At 37.8% G+C, this 18623-nt stretch overlaps 1 protein-coding gene across 1 annotated transcript in view; it reads left to right on the forward strand.

Annotated features, from left to right (window-relative positions):
- Positions 1-18623, forward strand: part of DTWD2 (DTW domain containing 2) — a 62791-nt gene that overhangs the window by 33222 nt on the left and 10946 nt on the right. Inside the window, exon 4 of the mRNA XM_030237462.2 lies at positions 2732-2921. Within this exon, the coding sequence (XP_030093322.2) occupies positions 2732-2921 (190 nt within the window). The remainder of the gene's footprint in view (positions 1-2731; positions 2922-18623) is intronic.

Here is an 18623-nt window from a genome sequence, read left to right on the forward strand (position 1 = left end):
AGAGCAAGGGGGAATGGATTCATTCTGAAAGAAAGTAGGTTAAATTAAATATTAAGAAGAAATTGTTTGCTTTGGGGGTGGTGAGGCATTGGGACAGTTTACCCAGAGAAGCTGTCTTGATATGTTCAAGACCAGGTTGGATGGGGTTCTGAGCAGCCTTATCTAGTGGGAGGTGTCCCAGCTTGTGGCAAGGAGCTTGGAATGGAATGATGTTTCAGGTCCCTTCCAATGGCTTGCTGAGCCATTCTATGATTTTGTGATAATTATATGATCCTTGGATAAGTATGCATTGAAAACCAGTGTTTCCAACGAAATTGTCAACTAAAACATCAGTTGTGGTATCTGTAATATGAACTTAGAACTTGATAATCAATACGGATTTTTAATAGTTTTAATAAATCAATTTTTTTTTAATCCTCTAAGAGCATTTAAAATCTCTTCTGTGTCAGAATTAGGATAGTTTGCTCTTTGAAGACTTGGGTTCTTAAGGCAAATGTGAAAATAATGACCAGTTTTAAACCTTGTGTACTAGATACCATGTAATGTGACGGCCCCTTGCTTTTGATTTTATGTAACAAGATTGTTGGTTAAATTAAAATGATACCGAATTACTATAGGGTACGTAAGGTTTGATAAATAGTGGGCAGAAAAGTTTCCATGTACTACTGTTTGCTACAGGCTTATTTTACAGATTTCCAGTTTCTATTTACAATTATTTTCCTGTTCATTTTGGGAAGACAGATCATCATGTTTTGGCTTTGTTTGTTTGTGTGTTTGTTCTGTGCTGTAAATGATGTTGACAGGAATTAAACACAGTGTTGAATCAGTCTGGACTGTTTGCTGGAGGGAGGATGGCTGGCAGTGAGGGTGGTCAGATAGTGGAATACTATCTCCAGACTTTTTGGTACACTGAATTCCATTCCACATTCATTACATATGCATCCTGTATGGTTCCATTTGAGTCTTAATCTCAGGATCTCAATGTCTTGCACTTCAATCCTGTCTGAATTTAACATTCTTAAAATTGTTTTTTTCACGTGCCTCCTCAGAGAGTGATAACGGAGTACAGATTTGAGTACATCAAATATTTATCACCTCAAAATCCATTATGAGCCATTTCTTTCTTCCCTAGTCCTCCCCAGTCCTACCACTGCTTCCCCCTACAAATACACATTATTGCTTGATTTTTGGAGAAGTGGTGCAGGTGCCTCTTTCCTGGGACTTAAAAGCTCCAGCTGACAGTGAACTTGCACCTAGTGGATAGGTATCGTGAAGAGCCCACTTGATGTGCTGGCTGTTGTTAATCCATTCCAATACACCTAAGATATGCTGGCTTCTCTTTCCACTTCACATGGTATTGTAACTGCATATAGCTCTTCGCATCCTACCAAATCAGTTTACACCTTATAACCACTGAGGTATTATGCAGAATTAATTTCTTATTTCATGTCACATGCTTTGGACAGTCAACCCTTGCTTTATATTTCTTCATGCTTTTTGATTGAAGTGAGACTGAAGACTGAGAAATGAGTTCCAGACAAGTAATGCAGTCTTTATTACAACACTAGCCTTTTCTTGGGTTCTCCCCAACCAGTCTGCTTGTCTACTCCATTCTGATGAGACCCCATCTGGAGTACTGTGTCCAGCTCTGAGCCCTTAACACAGAAAAGATATGGACCATTGACATGTTGGAATGAGTTCAGAGGAAAGTCATGAAGATGGTCAGAGGGCTGAACACATCTCTTATGGGAAAGGCTGAGAGTTAGAATTGTTCAGTCTGGAGAAGAGAAGGCTCCAAAGGAGAACTTATGGAAGCCTTTTGGTACCTAAAGGGGATTTCAAGAAAGCTGGAGAGGGACTTTTGCAAAGTCTAGAAAAAAGGGAATGGTTTTAAACTGGAAGAGAGTAGTAGATTTAGATTAGATACTAGGAATAAATTCTTTGCCCTTATGGAGTGAGGCATGGAAACAGGTTGCTTACAGAAGCTGTGGCTGCCCCATCCCTGGAGTGTTCAGGCCAGACTAGTTTAGGCTTGGCTTTTGCGACCTGTGGAAGACATTGTCATTTAAATGACAATGTCTTCCACAGGTTTTTATAGGCTAAGACAGTGGTGTACTGCAAAAACTTCAGGAGTTACCATGTACATTAACTGTACACTTAATAGGCAGTTGTTACTCCTGTGGTACCACTGACAAATGTAGACACCAACAGGAAGGAAGAAGAGAGTGTAAAAGTATGGGAATTATAACTGTACCCAGTTAGTATAAGTTAAAGAAACCCCAAACCAATGGAAATGAAAACATTTTCAAAAGTGTCCTGTAGGTGTGGACTATGAATTGTTCTCTATATATAGAAGGTTAAAAATAGGATAATTGCAGTAATTTTATGCCAGGTGTTTGAAAAAAAGTTTTCTAGAACGCATGTATTAAATTTTGGTAAAGAATTCAAATGTCTTTGGCTCCAATACACATTAGAGTAGTAGTTAAGCAAAAGATATATTGCTTTATTCAGCTTTCATTGGTCACTTTTGTGGTTGTGTTTTGAATGCCTCCACTTGGAAGCTGGGAAAAACCAACAACTTCAGAGGTGTTGGAAGGAGAAAGTGATAGATGAGAAAGGGACATTTTAAGTAAAATTTGGTGGAGATGAGTGGGAGCTAGTATTTGAAAGTACGTGTATATAGTGAAAACTTTCATTTTTTAATTTAATTTTGTGTTTCTATGCATTGAAGGTATCCTGAATTAGCAACTGTGTGCAGAAATCCCAGTACTCTAATTTTGTATCCTGGAGCTGAAGCAACCAATTTGGAAGAAGTTGCAGTGATGTCTTCTAGTCCATCTGTTATGATTATCATTGATGGAACATGGAGTCAGGCTAAAGATATATTTTACAAAAATTCTCTCTTCCGCCTTCCCAAGCAGGTGAGTTATAAACTGTAAAATAAAAATTCAAATTTTGTCTAATAGGTGCTTCCTTCTGATCAGTCAGAAGAGAGTGGTTTTCTGAGGATGTAACCTGCTAACAAGAGAAAGACAGCTTGAGCAATTATTTAGGCAATCTGTAAGAGTGTAAGAAATATGATTGTAAATATTGAGTATTTCTACTTTCTTACTTGAAATTTGCTTTTGTTTGTTTTTGAGCTAGTGTATGTTACTTCATAATGAATCATTGTTTTGCAAAATTTAAAACTAATTTGTGTAGAAAATTTTAGTGTTTTGTTTAAGATGTTAGAATACATAGATTATAATAAATGTTTCTTTTCCCCCGTGTAAGTATTTTACATTGCAGAAATAGGAAAGCTGGAAGTTGAATTTTCAGCCTCTTAGGAAAGGGTCACACTCTTCTCATATGTGGTCACCACCGTATTAAAAATTCTGTCTCAAGTAGTATGTTACAAATACTGTCCATTTAACTGTATGAATAATTTTGTTTCTATATCTTAAGTATTTTCATCAGACTAGAATTGTTTGTCCAATTTTTTGACAAAGTTGCCATTTTTATTCAAGGACATAACTGAAAGTGTGTTTTAGGAAAAGGATTAATACCAATAGTTTTACTAATGGAAAAAATAATTCCCTTCATCATTGGATCATAATTAGTATCCCTGAGGCTGTTAAAATGTTTATTTTATTAAAATAATGGACAGCAAACTTTTGGATCATTTACGTACAAGTAATGGTTTTAAAATTATTAAATCATGCCTAAGGCAAATTGTAGCTGATAAAGACTTTCAAGTGATAGAACAAGTAAAAATAATGTAATGAAAATGTGCTAAAATACTACACCAAAAAGCTCTGGAAAATTGAGCAGTAGTGTTGACAATAATGCATGAAACCTTATTTAACAAAATTAGTAAATATATAAATAATTTATATTTTAAAAAATCCATAATACCCACTTTGTTTTGTTACATTTATTTTACTGTTGCATTAGATTTCACCAAGACATTAAGATGTATCTGTGCACTAGAAGAAATGAAAAAAACATTTCATGTTTACAAACAAATATGTTCCTATCATAGGAGGTTTTACAACAAAAGACTAGATATAAATCACATCTACATGTGATTTTATAGACACCTAATTTGCCCATAACTGTTTTCTGTATGTTTAGTTGTTTTGTACAAAATTCATAGCTGTAGGAAAAAATGTAGGTGTGGGGTATTAATCTATCACCCTCTGTATGTGAACATGGATAAAAACATGTAAAGACTTGACAGCCCAGAGAGATTTTCTGGATGGAAGTTGATAGCTGGGTACTGTGTACCCTCCCTCCCTGCAAGTAGGCACCTCTGTACAGGGTATAACGCTTTGCAGAAATAACAACTGGATATGGTTTGTCACTGGGGCGAGTCAGACTTCCTTTCTGAGAAAGTTCAGAGGCATTGATTTATGAAACAGTGATGCAAAGAATCATACTTCAAGCTCTAGGGAAAAACATCAGCAGACGGCATGAAAATAAAAAAGCATTCTTAGGAGATTTGGTTCTTTGTGCATACTTGAATTCTGTATTGCATCGATTGAAGCCTTTAACTTCTGCAGTTATTCATCAATACTCCTTATCTGGTCCTTTTTTCAAGGAAAGGTATATTCTGCCATTCCTATCCTTCTTTTTTATTGGAATTGCATTGCTGCTCTTGTGTTAAAGGGTTTAAATTCTTAGAGTAAATGAATACAGTGATTCTTGAAGTATTAAATTAATAAAAGTATTAATATTTTTAAAACTATGCTAGATGGTTTAATGCATCTGGTAAATATATGAGTGCTAAAATCAGTATTTGGTTTGATTTTATTTTATATGCTACTTGATACTTTCTATTATTCAAATCACATGGATGTGTTATGATGACATTGTTGGAATTCCCAAATGCAAAAATAGCTTCTTGCAGGAAAAACTCTTGTCCCATGTTGAAGTGTGACCTGGCTGACTTCAGTCTCTTAGATCAAGCTTAAAGGTTACATTTAGTGGTTTGACTGTTATTTTAGCTTTATTTGCACTGTGCTGTGCCAAGCTAGAACTTGTGCTATAGCTGCAATCAGTCACTGGTGAGACAGGTAAGGCTCAGTGAAGACACCCACTGAGTGTGGAGCAGTGCAAAGGCTGTGTTGGAGTGCTGTGTACACACCTGCATGTTAAACTAAGTTTGGTCATTTTGTGTTGGAATTAGCTTGAGGCACCTGTGCAGCCCCCTAGAAACTTCTTAATGGTTAAAATTAGTAGTAATGTGGGAGAAGGTAGTTATAAAACTGTCTGCAAGTAAACACCAGCACTGTTCGGGACTAAAGTTTGTGCAACCTTTGGCAGTGTTCTGTTTCATCTTTCTCACTGAGCTGAATATCATGGCCACCACTGCAGAGTTTTTCTGGCTTTTTACTATTTCTACATTTCTCGTTTTCTGCGTCATAGTTCATATGTAAATGAACCATGTAAAGGGTTCTCTATTCGAAAAAAGTTTTTACTGATCATATCTTGAAACTTCAGGTTGATACTGCAATTTTCTGAGATAAAAGTTAGTAGAATAGCCTGATATTTGAAATTCAAGAAGCCAGGCTTTGGCCCCAGAGAGAGAATAAGGTGGATATGACCAATAAGCTGGATATGACCAGCTATATAGAGGGGATGTTAAAAGTGAAGAGGATGTGATACCTGTAGGCATTATCTGTAATACAAAAAGAAACTAGACTTACTCAATAAATGTTGATTTGTGCTTTTAATCAATATTCCAGAGGCAGAAAAGAGCTATTTTAGTAATGAATAAATTCACAAGTCTTAACTACAGAGACACAATATATTGGAGGCATTGAAAGGAATATTTAATTGTATTACTTTACAGCTTTGCTGATTTTGGATAATACAAACTGCTGTGTTGAATGATTTTCAAGATATTGTGGGATGTTTTAACAAACTTGGCTGTTGTTTTAAATTAGTATTAAAATCTTGAGATCTCCTAAAAAAGCTCTGTTAATTAACAGCTCAATCAGCAGAGCATTTTTCTTTGAAAAAAATGTTAAAAGAAATTTAAATTTTGCTCTTCCAGAAAGCTGCAGAGGAAATAGTTGTGCATGAATCAAACATATTTAACTTTATCAGGAAAAGGTAAATTTATGTCTTGATCCAGAATCATCCCTATTATATGGATTTTTTTTTTCATAAATTACAAAGCATGAGCTTGGAAAAACTTTTTAGCAAAATTCTATGAGGCACTAGGCTTAAGGTGACTTAAAATAATCACAGAATCAAGTAGATTGGAAAAGACTTTTGACGTCATCAAGTTCAACCTAGGACAGAACATCGCCTTGTCAACTTGTTGGCACTGATACCAAGCACCAAATCCAGTATTTCCTTAAAAGTCTTTTCCCCTCCAGGGACAGTTACTCACTTCACTGACTAGCCTCTCTGACTAGCCCTTTCTGTAAAAAAGTTCCTCCAAATGTTCAGCCTAAACCTCCCCTAGGGCAGCTTTAGACTGTGTCCTCTTGTCCTGTTTTTAATTGTGTGGGGGAAGAAATGGAGCCCCACTTGGCTACAATCTCCTTTCAGGGAGTTGTGGAGAGTGGTAAGGTCTCCCCTGAGTTGTCTCTTCTCAAGGCTGAACACCCTGAGCTCTCTCAGCTCCTTAATGTGATTATTACATTGATTACGTAAGGTACTCCATGAACTAGCAACCTCTGGAGAAGCACCTTATCCCAGGATGTTTTGCATAGCCACAATTGAGGAAGAGGTCTGCAGGCTTTTGTGCAACAGCTGCTGTTGCAGAGGGGATACAGAGGACATAATCAGTTATCTTGGAGAAGTTGATGCAATTAGCTTGAGAGAAGAACTAGCCATTTGGCACGGTACATGTGGTGGTGTATTGTGTGAAGTAACCACAGGCCACTGTGGGTGAAGCTGCTTCTGTTTATGAGGAGATAAGTGCGGCATAGTGGGAAGAGACCACTAAATTCCTGCTTTTGAGCACTTCAGCACCAAATAGGAATTGAAAATTTAATCTGAAAAGCATATATATAAAAAGTAGACAATCTATCCCAAGTGCTTATTGTTTCATTGGAAGTAGGTAATTCAGAAATAATTTTTATTTATAAATAAGTATTTCTCGATCACTGTTGTAAATCCAGGAATCTGCTATCCCAAACCTGAATGAATTATTTCTATCACCTGATACTCTTTTCCTTTTCTAAAAATCCAGTGAAAATCTTTGGGTCATCGTATTTTTGCTGGATAATTGTAGAAAATAAATACTCATCCCTTAAAAATATTTGGAAAGCACTACACAGTGGTTGTTGGCTTTGCTGGCTGTTTTTTGGAAGGGATGGGAAATAAAAAGTTTACAGGCACTTTCTGGATAGTGTGGTTTACTTCTTTCTTATTATTTTGTCATCTTCCTGGTCTTGTGGCTGCCCAGGGTGCAGCCAGCTCAGGACAGGAGGTCTCTGCCTGGCCTGCAGCTCCCTTCTTTCCCACTCTTAGGGTATTTTGAGGTTATCTTCCTGTGATATTGAGGCAGCACTGGGTTCCAGGGCTAAATGTGGTGGGATCTGGGGAACCATGTGATTGTTCTGAGCCTTTGGGGAGCTTTGCACTGAGCCCTGTGCCCACTGGAGGGGAGATTGGTAATCTTTTAGGTGAAGGCTTTGAATCCCTTGTTTGACCCCCCCATCCTGGACCTCGAAGATCTGTGCTTGTCCCTGAGGTACTGTGCTGCTTTCTGTATGAGGCCATGTCCATGAGTCCTGCTGACACATGTCTGTCCTTTCTCACCTGTCATCTCATCTGGCTCACCCCTGGGGAGGGGACAATAGAGTCCTCCCCTTGCTTTGTCTGCCCTGCTGACAGTGACAGCCCTGGGGGTGGCTCAGTGCCCTTCGGGGCACACTGGCTCTGATCTGGGGCTCAGCAAAGGTTTTTCACCTCTTGGATTCTGTTTTTTTCTGTTGTCCATGTGGTCCCTCCTCAGAGGAGAAGAGTTTTGGGTCAAGAACAATTCATATCAGTGTGCGTGATGAGACTGAGCAGCAGAGGCACTTGGAGCTGCACTATGTCATGATGATGCCAAGGGGACTGTCCCTGCCCAGGTTCTGGAGCAGCTCTCACCACCTCAGTGTCATCACATTTTATTTTGAGAATATTGAGGGGCAGGAAGAAGAATTAACATTCTCATATTCAGGTACATAGTTTTAAGTGAATGTGGAATGGTGCATGGAAACCGTATTTCCCTCTAATTTTAAGCTGTGGTATCAGCATCAATCTGGCCAACAGTCAAGAAAAAATTGGTTTTAGACAGTCAGGTATGGGACATAAAGTTTAGTTCACTGTTAATTTTTTTTGCTTTTTTCTTCCTGTGTTGTTATGTCTAACATTTTATCTAATAATCTGTAATGCTTTGACATTTTGTAGTGACAAAATACTTTGTAAATATCTCAGAAGACTACAGAATACTTTCATGAAGTTAGTGTTCCACTTTTGATGTTACTATTTGCACAGATTATTTAACTTATTGTTTCTGCCTTAACTCACAGTTAGTCTGCATGGTATGTCTGCTTGTACATGAGTGGGCCCTGTTTAAGGTTGGGGGAAGTTTTATATTCATTGTGACTTTTTAAGTCTTAGTTGATTCTTTTTAATTCTTAGTTGACTCTTTAATTCTTCTGTTACTTAATGGGCATAATAATGTCAGCAGCATTGTGCCAACAAATTATCCTATTTATGCATTCATAACAGTATTGCTGTTATTCATATATTCAATACCTCATTTTGCTTTTCCATCATGCCTTCACAATTTCTAACACATCTATTTTGTTTTCCTTATACTTTCTTTGCTACATGAAATTAGTATCATCATCTGAAATCTTCTTACAGCAAATTTTTAACCTTAACTTTACTGTTTAGTTCAGCTTGCACTGTATGCTTAAATCTGCTTGACTAGTCATGGGCATTTGTAATGTATGCTTGTATTGTCAAGCACTGATTCTCAAGCAAGTTGATGTTTTGATATCCAACTTAGATTATACTTGGGACCTCTCTTGATCTTCCTCTCTCTTCCTTCACATCCTTCCTTCCTTAAGGGAGAATTTATTTTCTAACCAGCTTTCTTGGTTCTAACCAGCTTTTTTGGAGCCCAAGATGTCACTTAAAATAGTTTAACACTGCAGTCTTGCTTGAGCTTTTAAAAAATAAGAGGTAGCTTTGAGATCAGGGAATCATCAGTAAATCTTACTGTAACTACTCTTTTAACATTTGATTTGTATATTTCTTCACCTGAAGAATTCAAATACCATATTGAGAATATATGGCAAAACCATCCAGAAATTACAAGAATGTGTAAAGACTAATTGTTATTCAGAGGCTTTCACAAACACTGCCTATACCATCATTTTAGTGAACATTTAGAGATTTGGAGACTTGAGTTTTTTATCAATATCAAGAGCATCCATTTGGAGTAATCCTTGTAAAAAAACAACCTTTAATAGTCAGAAAGTACTTCAACTGATGCAAAGCAGTCTTTCTATATGATAATTTTTAGTGAGGGCCATGTAACTTAAAATTGTAATTATAATTTTGTTGATCTGTTCACATATCTGCATCAGAAGAGTGCTAATCTCCTGTGTGTTAAGACTGCATAATGTGTATATAAGGTCATGTATTTCCTCCTTAGAAAAGTCCTTCTCTCAGTGCTCTAAACTTCCAGGACAATCGATTCAAGTGTTCTTGAAATAAGGATAAAGTATGATCTTTTGGCCACAAAATTTGTGTTCAGCTCTAGAACTGTCAGTTTTGTGAGGACAGTCATGTGTCAATGCTTTTGCACCCAGTCAACAGCAAAGACTCAGAAAGTCTTAACATCACAGTTTAAGATTATCACAGTCTCTGATGATTGCATGAATACTGCATGTTGTTGGCTGTGTTTCTGCTTATCCTTTCACATATCTAGGTACACTGCAGTAATATTAATAACTTAGTGGAAAATCTAATGAAGAATAGGATTAGGAGATCCAGGGATATATGTGCAGTATTGGTCTAGCTCAATGCAACTGTTGAAAACAGGTGATGTATCTTACACATTTACTGAAGCTGTTTACCCACCCTGCTTCATGGCTCCTTCAGAAGCAATCTGACTGAATCAGTGTGCAAAGGTCACTTTTTGCAGATCCCTCACCAAATAACCTCAATCGAACTAAATGTCATACAAAGAAATGCTGTCTTGTATAAAAAATGCTAAACAAGGCATCAGTAACTGGTCTCTTTTCATAGTGATTGTAATTTTATTTTACAGTTTGTAAAGAAATTGTTAGTGGAGCCTGCAGTGAATCCAGGTTGTTCAACAAATTCTGAAGTAATACTGAAGGTATACTAGTTAAGTGACAAAATGTCATCATGGCAGTAAGTTATTGAAAGTGGTAGTGATAACTCAGTGGAGAGTTCTATAAGGAGTGTGAATTTCAGTAACTGGACATTAATACAGCACAGGAAATTTACTGTAGATAAATGTTAATGAAGGTGTATTAAAAAACTTTTTTTTTTTTTTTTTTTTTACAACTAGGCAATTTGCTTGTCAGCAATTTGATTTTGGGATTATAATAATAAATTTGATGCAAACTTCAGTGCCCAAGAGCTAGATGCAAATCTGCTTGCTTGAATGCACACATGCTGTCTCTTTCAGGCTCAGAAGCCTCCTATTAAAAAAAGTGCACAAAAATTCACAAAAAACTAGAGGAGAATTCAGGCTACCTGCATTATCTGTGTACATTTTGGACTTGTCATACAGAGAAGACAATATTTCAAATCCTGAACCAGATTTGGAATTGTTAAATTGTCATGCACTTAGGCAATACCATTGATGGTGAGATTTTTCCTTCATTGAAATCTTTGCACAAAAATACACCTTGAACACTTCTTGTTGTAATACAAATTGAAAAACTGTTGGTCCAGTACAGAAATTCTTTTGTTAATTGGAACTGGGATTCCAATTTGCTGACCCTTCTCTTTAGAAGTAGTAATCAAATATGATAACTGATTAACTTTATGCAAGACTCTCTCTTAATGTGCAGTCTTTGTAGATTTACTTCCATCACATATAAAGTAATACCTGTAAAGCCCCCCAAAAATGGCTTGACAAGCTTCTTAAAGGGGCTCACAGTTTTTCACATAATCAGATGTATAGGAGAAATGCTGACAAGATATCCTCAAGCAGTCAAACAACAAAAAAAGCTTTAAAAGCAACTTCAGAAAAGCAGAGAATGCTGGCAAAAGTTTAAAGCAACATACAATCAAGACACTTCACAAAGCATGAACTTGATGCCCCATTCAACTTAGCAGGCTCCAAGCTCATCTAGTTTTAAGTTTCTGAAGACTTCAGAAAGAGGCAATTAGAAGAAGAAAGAGAGAAATATAGAAAAGCTGTAGAAAAGAGCATACACGTCTGGTTCATGATGTTCATCTGATGGGAAGTCCAGAGTCAAGACCTGTGCTTTCTTCATGTCCTGGCTAAACTACCATTTGGCTTTCCTGCACCCTTTCCCCATGTGGGACTTTCCTCATCTGACCGCTCTGGGGCAAGACTGGGGCTCCAGGGCCAGGTGTGGTGTACTGCCTCTGTTGTGCCAGGGACTAATGGCCACTGTAGGGCTGGGATACAGGCCTGGGGCAGGTGTGCAGTGCAAGGCATTGCCTCATCCAAGGCAAGGCCCAGCCTAGGATGAGTGTTTATCCTCACATGTGCCCGAAATGTTTCAGCCAGCAATCCGCCCATTCTCTTGGATACCCTCTCCAGTATTTCTTTGTACCTGAGTTCCTTACGGCTCACCTCTACTTGCTTTTTACTGCTTTGGCAATTAGTTCAAGGTCTTCTATAATGTATACAAAAATTTCTTTTGCAAATTGTAGAACCATAGAGTGGTTTGAGTTGGAAGGGACTTTAAAAATCATCTAGTTCCAACCCTTTCTACAATGGAGGGACTACATCAGTGGACAGGGCTACAGGAAAGGGCTACAGGTGTCATCTAGAGCTTTTGACAGGGTTCCCCACAACTTCCTTTTCTCTAAATTTGAGAGAGATAGATTGGATAGGTAGACTGTTAGATGGATGAGGAAGTACGTGAACAGTCACATCCAGAGGGTAGTGGTTTAGTGAGGGTCAATGGCTCAGTGTTCCAATGGGAATCAGTGGCAAGTGGTACCCTCAGTGGTCTCTACTGGAAGCAGTGTTAATTAGTGTCTTCAGTAATGACACAGACAAAGGGATCAAGTGCACCCACAGCAGATTTGCAGATGACTGCAAGCTGAGTGATGGGATGACACTCCTAAAGGATGGGATGTCATTCAGAGGGATCTGAAGGAGCTCAATATAAGTGGACCTGTGGAAGCCTCATGAGGTTCAGCAGGGTGAGGTGGAGGCATCTGGACCAAATGACCCTTAAAAAGTCCCTTCCAATTAGACTATTCTATGATTCTGTGAAAATAAATAAATAAAAAACCTGAGATTTTTATGTCTTCCTATGTATGATGGGCTTTCAGCTCAGATAACCTAGCCAATTTTTGCCCAGAGTAGTTAAGCATTTTCCTAAATTCAGTTTTCCCCATTTTTCGTATTGAATTTAGGTATTCTTCTAGGTTTGATGGGCTTGAAATGAACTAGAAAAAATGTGATCTGCTAGTAGGTAAGGTAAATGCTACCGTATGCTTTCTTTCTTAAACATTTTTAAGCTGTTTGCTCGTATTTATAGTAGATCCTAGGAATCCTGTGGTAAAATTCATCGTCATAAAGCTGTTAAAATAGGTTGTACATTTGCTGCCTATTAAAAGTAAACATAATGGTTTTGAGGCAAGACCTTCAGGGTGATTTATGAACTTGTTTGCGGCAATAAACTGCAAAGTTTCAAGGTACCACACTAATGTTCTTACTCAGCACTGCATTTGTCAAAGGGTCATTCCTGCTGAGTTTATTTACTCCCTTCTGTCTGACCTTTTTGTGACATTCTCTCTCTGTGCATAAGATGGTACAGTCTGCTAAACATAATTCTATTTGCAGACAATATAATCAGGTTGTTAAGAACACTTACTGTTAAATTAAAATACCATAATACTACCAAAAAATCCTTCAAAATGCTTCACTGTCTTCAATACAAAGGAAAAGTTTACAAAAGTTGTTACTATTGACAAGAAACTGTTTTCTTTGACCTCATAAACTGGTTAATTAAAAGCAGTGATGCCGTTTATAGTTGATGTGCTGTCTTCTGAAAAGGCCCTATAAATTTGAAATGTCAAGGTTACATGCTGTCTAGAACTCCAGTCAATGGAAGAGAACTTCAGCAATTTGTCAGGCAGGGGGAGCTTTTTTATTCTCAGCTTCTGAGAAACGTGGCCCAAATCTGTTACAGTATGGAAGATGTGATTAAATATTTATTAAACACGTAGGCATTTCTGTTTCTTTTCAATTGTTCACTGACCATCATGTAATATGCCTGAGTAGTTGTCAACACAAACTGGTCTTTGAGATTCCAGAGTTTTGATCTTTCACCAAAGTCAATCACATCAACGTCTGTTTTAAGAATTCTTTGCCAACTTACCTTGTTGCTCTTGTCAAAATTTCATGTTGTGCAAAGTGAGTAGCGCTTACTGAATTGTGTTTGTGATTTCTGTGTTGCCTCTATGGGGTAAGCGTGGATTCACAGATGGTATGGGATGTCTGAGAGTAAGTTCTATCAAACAGCTTGCTTGAAATTCTGTCTTCATAGGCATTCTTTGGGAGAGCATTCTTAACCCTCTTCTGCAGGAATCAGTGAAGAGATGTGCCACCTATTCTCAGGACCTCACTGAGCACTAAGAAAGAACTGAGCTGCTCATGGAGTATGGAAAGCAAGGGACAAACTCTTGCCACTCTTTGTATTTAAAAGAAAAGATGTAAAAAAACCCCATTCCTCTAGGGGTCCACCTGCTTTTCTATTGAAGTGGTGCTACTGGAGTTACTAGGTTGGAGAGTCCCGTAGACTTCTCCTGAAGCATTTAACCAAGTGCTAGACAGGAAGTCATAAAATGCCGCCTGGTTTAAAGCAAATTGTATGGCAGATGTGATGAAATGCTTAAGTGTCAAAAGATATAGGACTCTCAATTGTAGTTGACTGTAGGGTCTTCTGTCAGCAATTCAACTTGCAGCAATACCAGAACTATCAATACAAAATTAATACATAAATTAAATTGCTCAGCTATGCACTATGCATAACTGAGCTAATGCTGAATTTATTTTTTTTATTTTTCTATTAATGATGGGTAAAGTCATGAATGAGTTGGTGGAGAAACTGTAATGGTTTGAGGTTCATTGAATAATTATATCATACTTTTTAACAGTAAGTGGGGTTTGTCATCTAGTCTTCTGGTATATTCAGATAATAAAACTTTATTTGTGAATTTGCCATTTTCAAGCCTAGAGGATTAAGGAATGAGTAGCATTTTGTTTCTGAAAACATGTTCAAAACTCAGGAATTTTGTTGATGGAGCAAGCAGTTACTCTAAAGTGTACTCTGCCATTTAGATAAATTCCTTCTAGAGAAAGTTAAAACTTCTAATGTAGTTTCACAGATACAAGTTTAATATAGTTTATGTTGTATAGCAAACTAACACCTTGAGAGTGGATTACAATTAATGTAAAAATAGAAATATAAAACCATTTGTTCATCTTCACACAGAAAACACCCAGAACAGAAGTAAAAGCAAAATATCAAGTGTCACTATTGTAATTTGACTGTGTCTTAATTGACTTTTTTTCTGATTGCTCTCTGAATTTTTTATAAAATCTCCAATTCAATGAGCTCAAGAGATACAGAGAAAAATCTTTTTCTCATCTCCACAGTTACGAGACTTCAGCAAGAGATTTTATGAGGGCTAAATAGTAAATAGTGCCAAGTAGTAAATGAATTTTTTTATGGTCCCCTTTTATCTTTATGCTTTTTTTTCTCTGGTTTTATTTGTTTCAGCTTACAATTTGCATGAGAGTAATTCAAGACAAAATTTTGCCATAGAACCTAAATAAATGAGCAATGCCCAGTTTAATTCTGCAATGGAAAGAAGTATGGTCATGATTAAAGAGTGTAGGTGGGCAGGAGACAAATCAGAACCCAAGGCAACAAAGGCCAGCCACAATGGTTGCAACAGAAAAACTGTAGTAAGGCTGGTCCTGGATAGTATGGATTCATCCATCCATACTCATGGAAGAAAACCACTGCATTTTCACTGACTTATTCCAAGCACATTTCTTATCTGTGTATGACACTGGTGATTTTTCTAATAATCCCACAGGATAGTCCAGTTCTCCTTAGAGTGAAGGAGGCCCTGTGAGCCTTGATAGTAAATTTTTGTTTGTGCATCATATTGGGTTTTTTTCCAACTATGCAATTTTTGCTGTAGCAAGAAAACTTGTTTTCATTAAGTAAGTAGTTCATAACCTATCCTGCATATGATGACTTGTAAGATAAACATAGTCATTAACAGCTGTTACATATTGTGAAATGTTTGATGTGTTAAGTTTTTAGCTGCTGTCTTACTACAACCAAAACATAAAAAAATAAAAAAAATGGACTCAAGACAACAAAATGTTTTATGCTAGGACTGTCAGAAATTGCCGTTAGAGAAAACTGAGATCAAAGGGAAAGAACTGAGAATTATTTCGGGTCAGGTTTGCAGGCATGGTTGAGATAAGATGATGAGCAATCAACAGCATTCTGTCCTTGTGACCTTTAGGTTAATTTGAATGACAATGGTCATTGACATTTTTCTGGTCATAAGTATGTATTTATTACCTCTCAATATAGTGACATTTTCTTTGTGACTGAAAGGTGTGAGATGTCAGAAGTGTATGCTTCTTTATTCTTGGTGTCATGTTCAACTGTGGGGAACTGTGAGGAGTTCTTTTAATAATGATGGTCAGGAGCAAAATTAAGCCAAGCAAGGCAAACATTGCATCTGAGAACCATTTATTGGTAATGAGAGAGCAAGATAAAAAGGAGTTCCTGTACCAAAGAGGGCTAGAGAAGACAGAGCAAGAGGAAGAAAATTGCATTAGAGGGAGAGAAGACAGAGGGAGAGAGCATTAGCACCAGAGATCAGGGAGTGCTGTCTATGTCTATGAGGCACGGGCTGTGGACAGCTACTGTGGCAGTGGGCAACCAGACACAAGGTGAGGGGTGCTCAGGTAGAAGGTCCAGAAATTTGGACAGAGCTGCGGTGAGGATCACGGTTGTGGGCAGGCTCAGAGGCAGGCTGGGTTGGACACAGGTGGCTCAGGCAGGGACACAGGGATGAAGCAGGCAAGGCACTTGTCAATGGCACAGGGAGGAAGGGCAGATGCGAAGGTGAGCAAGAGCCAGCAAGGACAGGAGAGCCAAAAGGCTGGGGTCAGGGCAAAAGTGTAAGGCCCAAAAAGCCTCCACTCAAAACCAAGTTTCAACAAGCAAGTCTCAAAAAACAAGTCTCAAAAAAGCCCCTTGGATCACCAAGCCTCAAAAGCAAAAGCTTGGCAGCCCCAAGCCAAAACCCCACACTCAAAAAGAATGTTTGAAAAGCCCCCTAAGAGTCAAAAGGCAAAGAACAGTACAGCTCCCCAGTTTCTTATGCAGTTACTTTTTACGCCCTGGCTCCTCTCAAAGTCTGCCTGCTGACAGGAGACCATTGGCCCAGTGTCCCAGGGCAGTCCATCAGCAGAGACCTTTTACCATCTGATTGCAGAGTGTCTCTAAGGTACAGTGTCTGTGGTGCTCCCCTGCTGACTGCTTGTCCCATGTGAGACACGAAATGGTTGCCAAGCGAAGACAAGGCTTTCCTCCATCTTCTGGACATGTGCAACCTCTCTCCCACATGTCTCTGACAACCATTATTGAGGCATAATGAAACTGAATTGTCTTCTCACACTTGGGCAGAAGCTTTGCTTTTTTGTTTTTTCCCCTTTTCTTTCATAATTGTTGTCAAACCCTTTGACAAATGTCTGAATATCCAGGTGCTAGAACAATTCAGGAGCATTTGCAAGTTTTGTACTGTTGTACCCATGCTAATATTCTCATGGGATAAGAACATTTTGTAAAAAGTAAACTGGAAATATATTTAATTTTGATTGAGTTTGCTTTCAAATAGCTAGATTAATTGAAAACTTTTTTATTCTTTTACTCTTACTTTTCATGTTCCCTTCTGTCCTTGCCAAATTATTCTCAGGAGCCTCTTCTGCTCTTTTTCCCCTGTCCAAGGAAGTGCCTACTGCTCTTCACATAAAGTAAGAAAACAAGAAATTACATAAAGCAAAAATAATTAGTAGGTTCTAAAGAACAGTATCATTGCATTGATGCTACATTTTGACACTGAAGTATTTAATTTTCATTTTCAATTTTCTGATATTTGCAGGTAATTATAGTTAAATGGCTGTGACAATACAAGTAATTAATTTTTCTTTCTTCATTTTATGACCCTACGTTCTCTATGTTCATACTCTGCACACTGACTGAATTTACTTGCCACACTTTCCTGTTTTATTAATTATTTAAAGAATAGTGCTGCATAAAATATTGAACTGTTGGCTGACATTAATTTTTTAAATGTAAGCAGAGCAAGAGAGATATTACCAGAAATAATTTCTAGATTTTTTCTTCTTCAAATACCAAAAAAATACAATGCCTGGAAATTAACTGGAATTGCATAGTCATTTTATGAAGTGGTGTGAATAGCCTATATGACATGTACTTAAATATAATTATTTTTCCATAACTTTATGGCAGTATTGAATTATTTAATTCCTTATTTATAGGTCAAATCATGCAATTTCAGAAACTGAGACCATAACCAGAAGGTATTTCAATTAATTTTTGCAGAATATATAGTCCAGATATTCCTAGGTCAGTCCTATCTTCTCTAATATCTTACCTGTTTCCTTACACTTTTACTGTCTGTTAGCTCTTGGTTTATTTGACATTTGGATCTGCTTCATGCTGTGTTCTTTTAAAGGTGGTAAAACTGCTCCTTTTGGGTTAGAACTGCAGCTTGTGTGCACTTGGACTTTATTTCAGTTACCTGTTTTAACTGAAGACCAATCTATTTTTGATCCTTTAAGGCTAGCAAGGTCTTCTAAAAAAAACCACCATGGCCTCCTGGTGTTTTTTTGTTTCTTGCTTTTTGCAGGGGGGGGGGCTTGCTTTTTTATTTTTTGATTTTGTTTTCTTTTGGGGTTTTTTGCTTCTTGTGCTTGTAAATATTCATACAAGAAACAAAGTGGATTATAAATGGCCCTCAGGGTTGGATGTGGGGCTGAAACTGTTCAACACCTTTCCTGGTGACAGGGACAGTGGCATCGATGCTGCTGCCCTGTCATCAGCAAAGGTGTTTGAACAGTATCAGCCCCAGATCCAATCCTGGGGATCACCACTGGCCTCAGGACTGTGTGTGCACAAGGAGCTCTTTGAAACGGAAAGAACTAACCTTCTTAGGCAACCCATTCCAGTGTCTTACCACCCTCACAGTAAAAATTTCTTTCCAAATCTAATGTAAACTTACACCCTTTCAGTTTGTACCCATTACTCCTTGTTATGCCACTGCAGTTCCTGAAGGGTCCCTCTCCAGCTTCCCTGCAGGCCCCTTCAGATCCTGCAAGGTTG

The sequence above is a fragment of the Serinus canaria genome, chromosome Z (genome assembly GCF_022539315.1).
Source record: "Serinus canaria isolate serCan28SL12 chromosome Z, serCan2020, whole genome shotgun sequence".
Lineage (NCBI taxonomy): Eukaryota > Metazoa > Chordata > Aves > Passeriformes > Fringillidae > Serinus > Serinus canaria.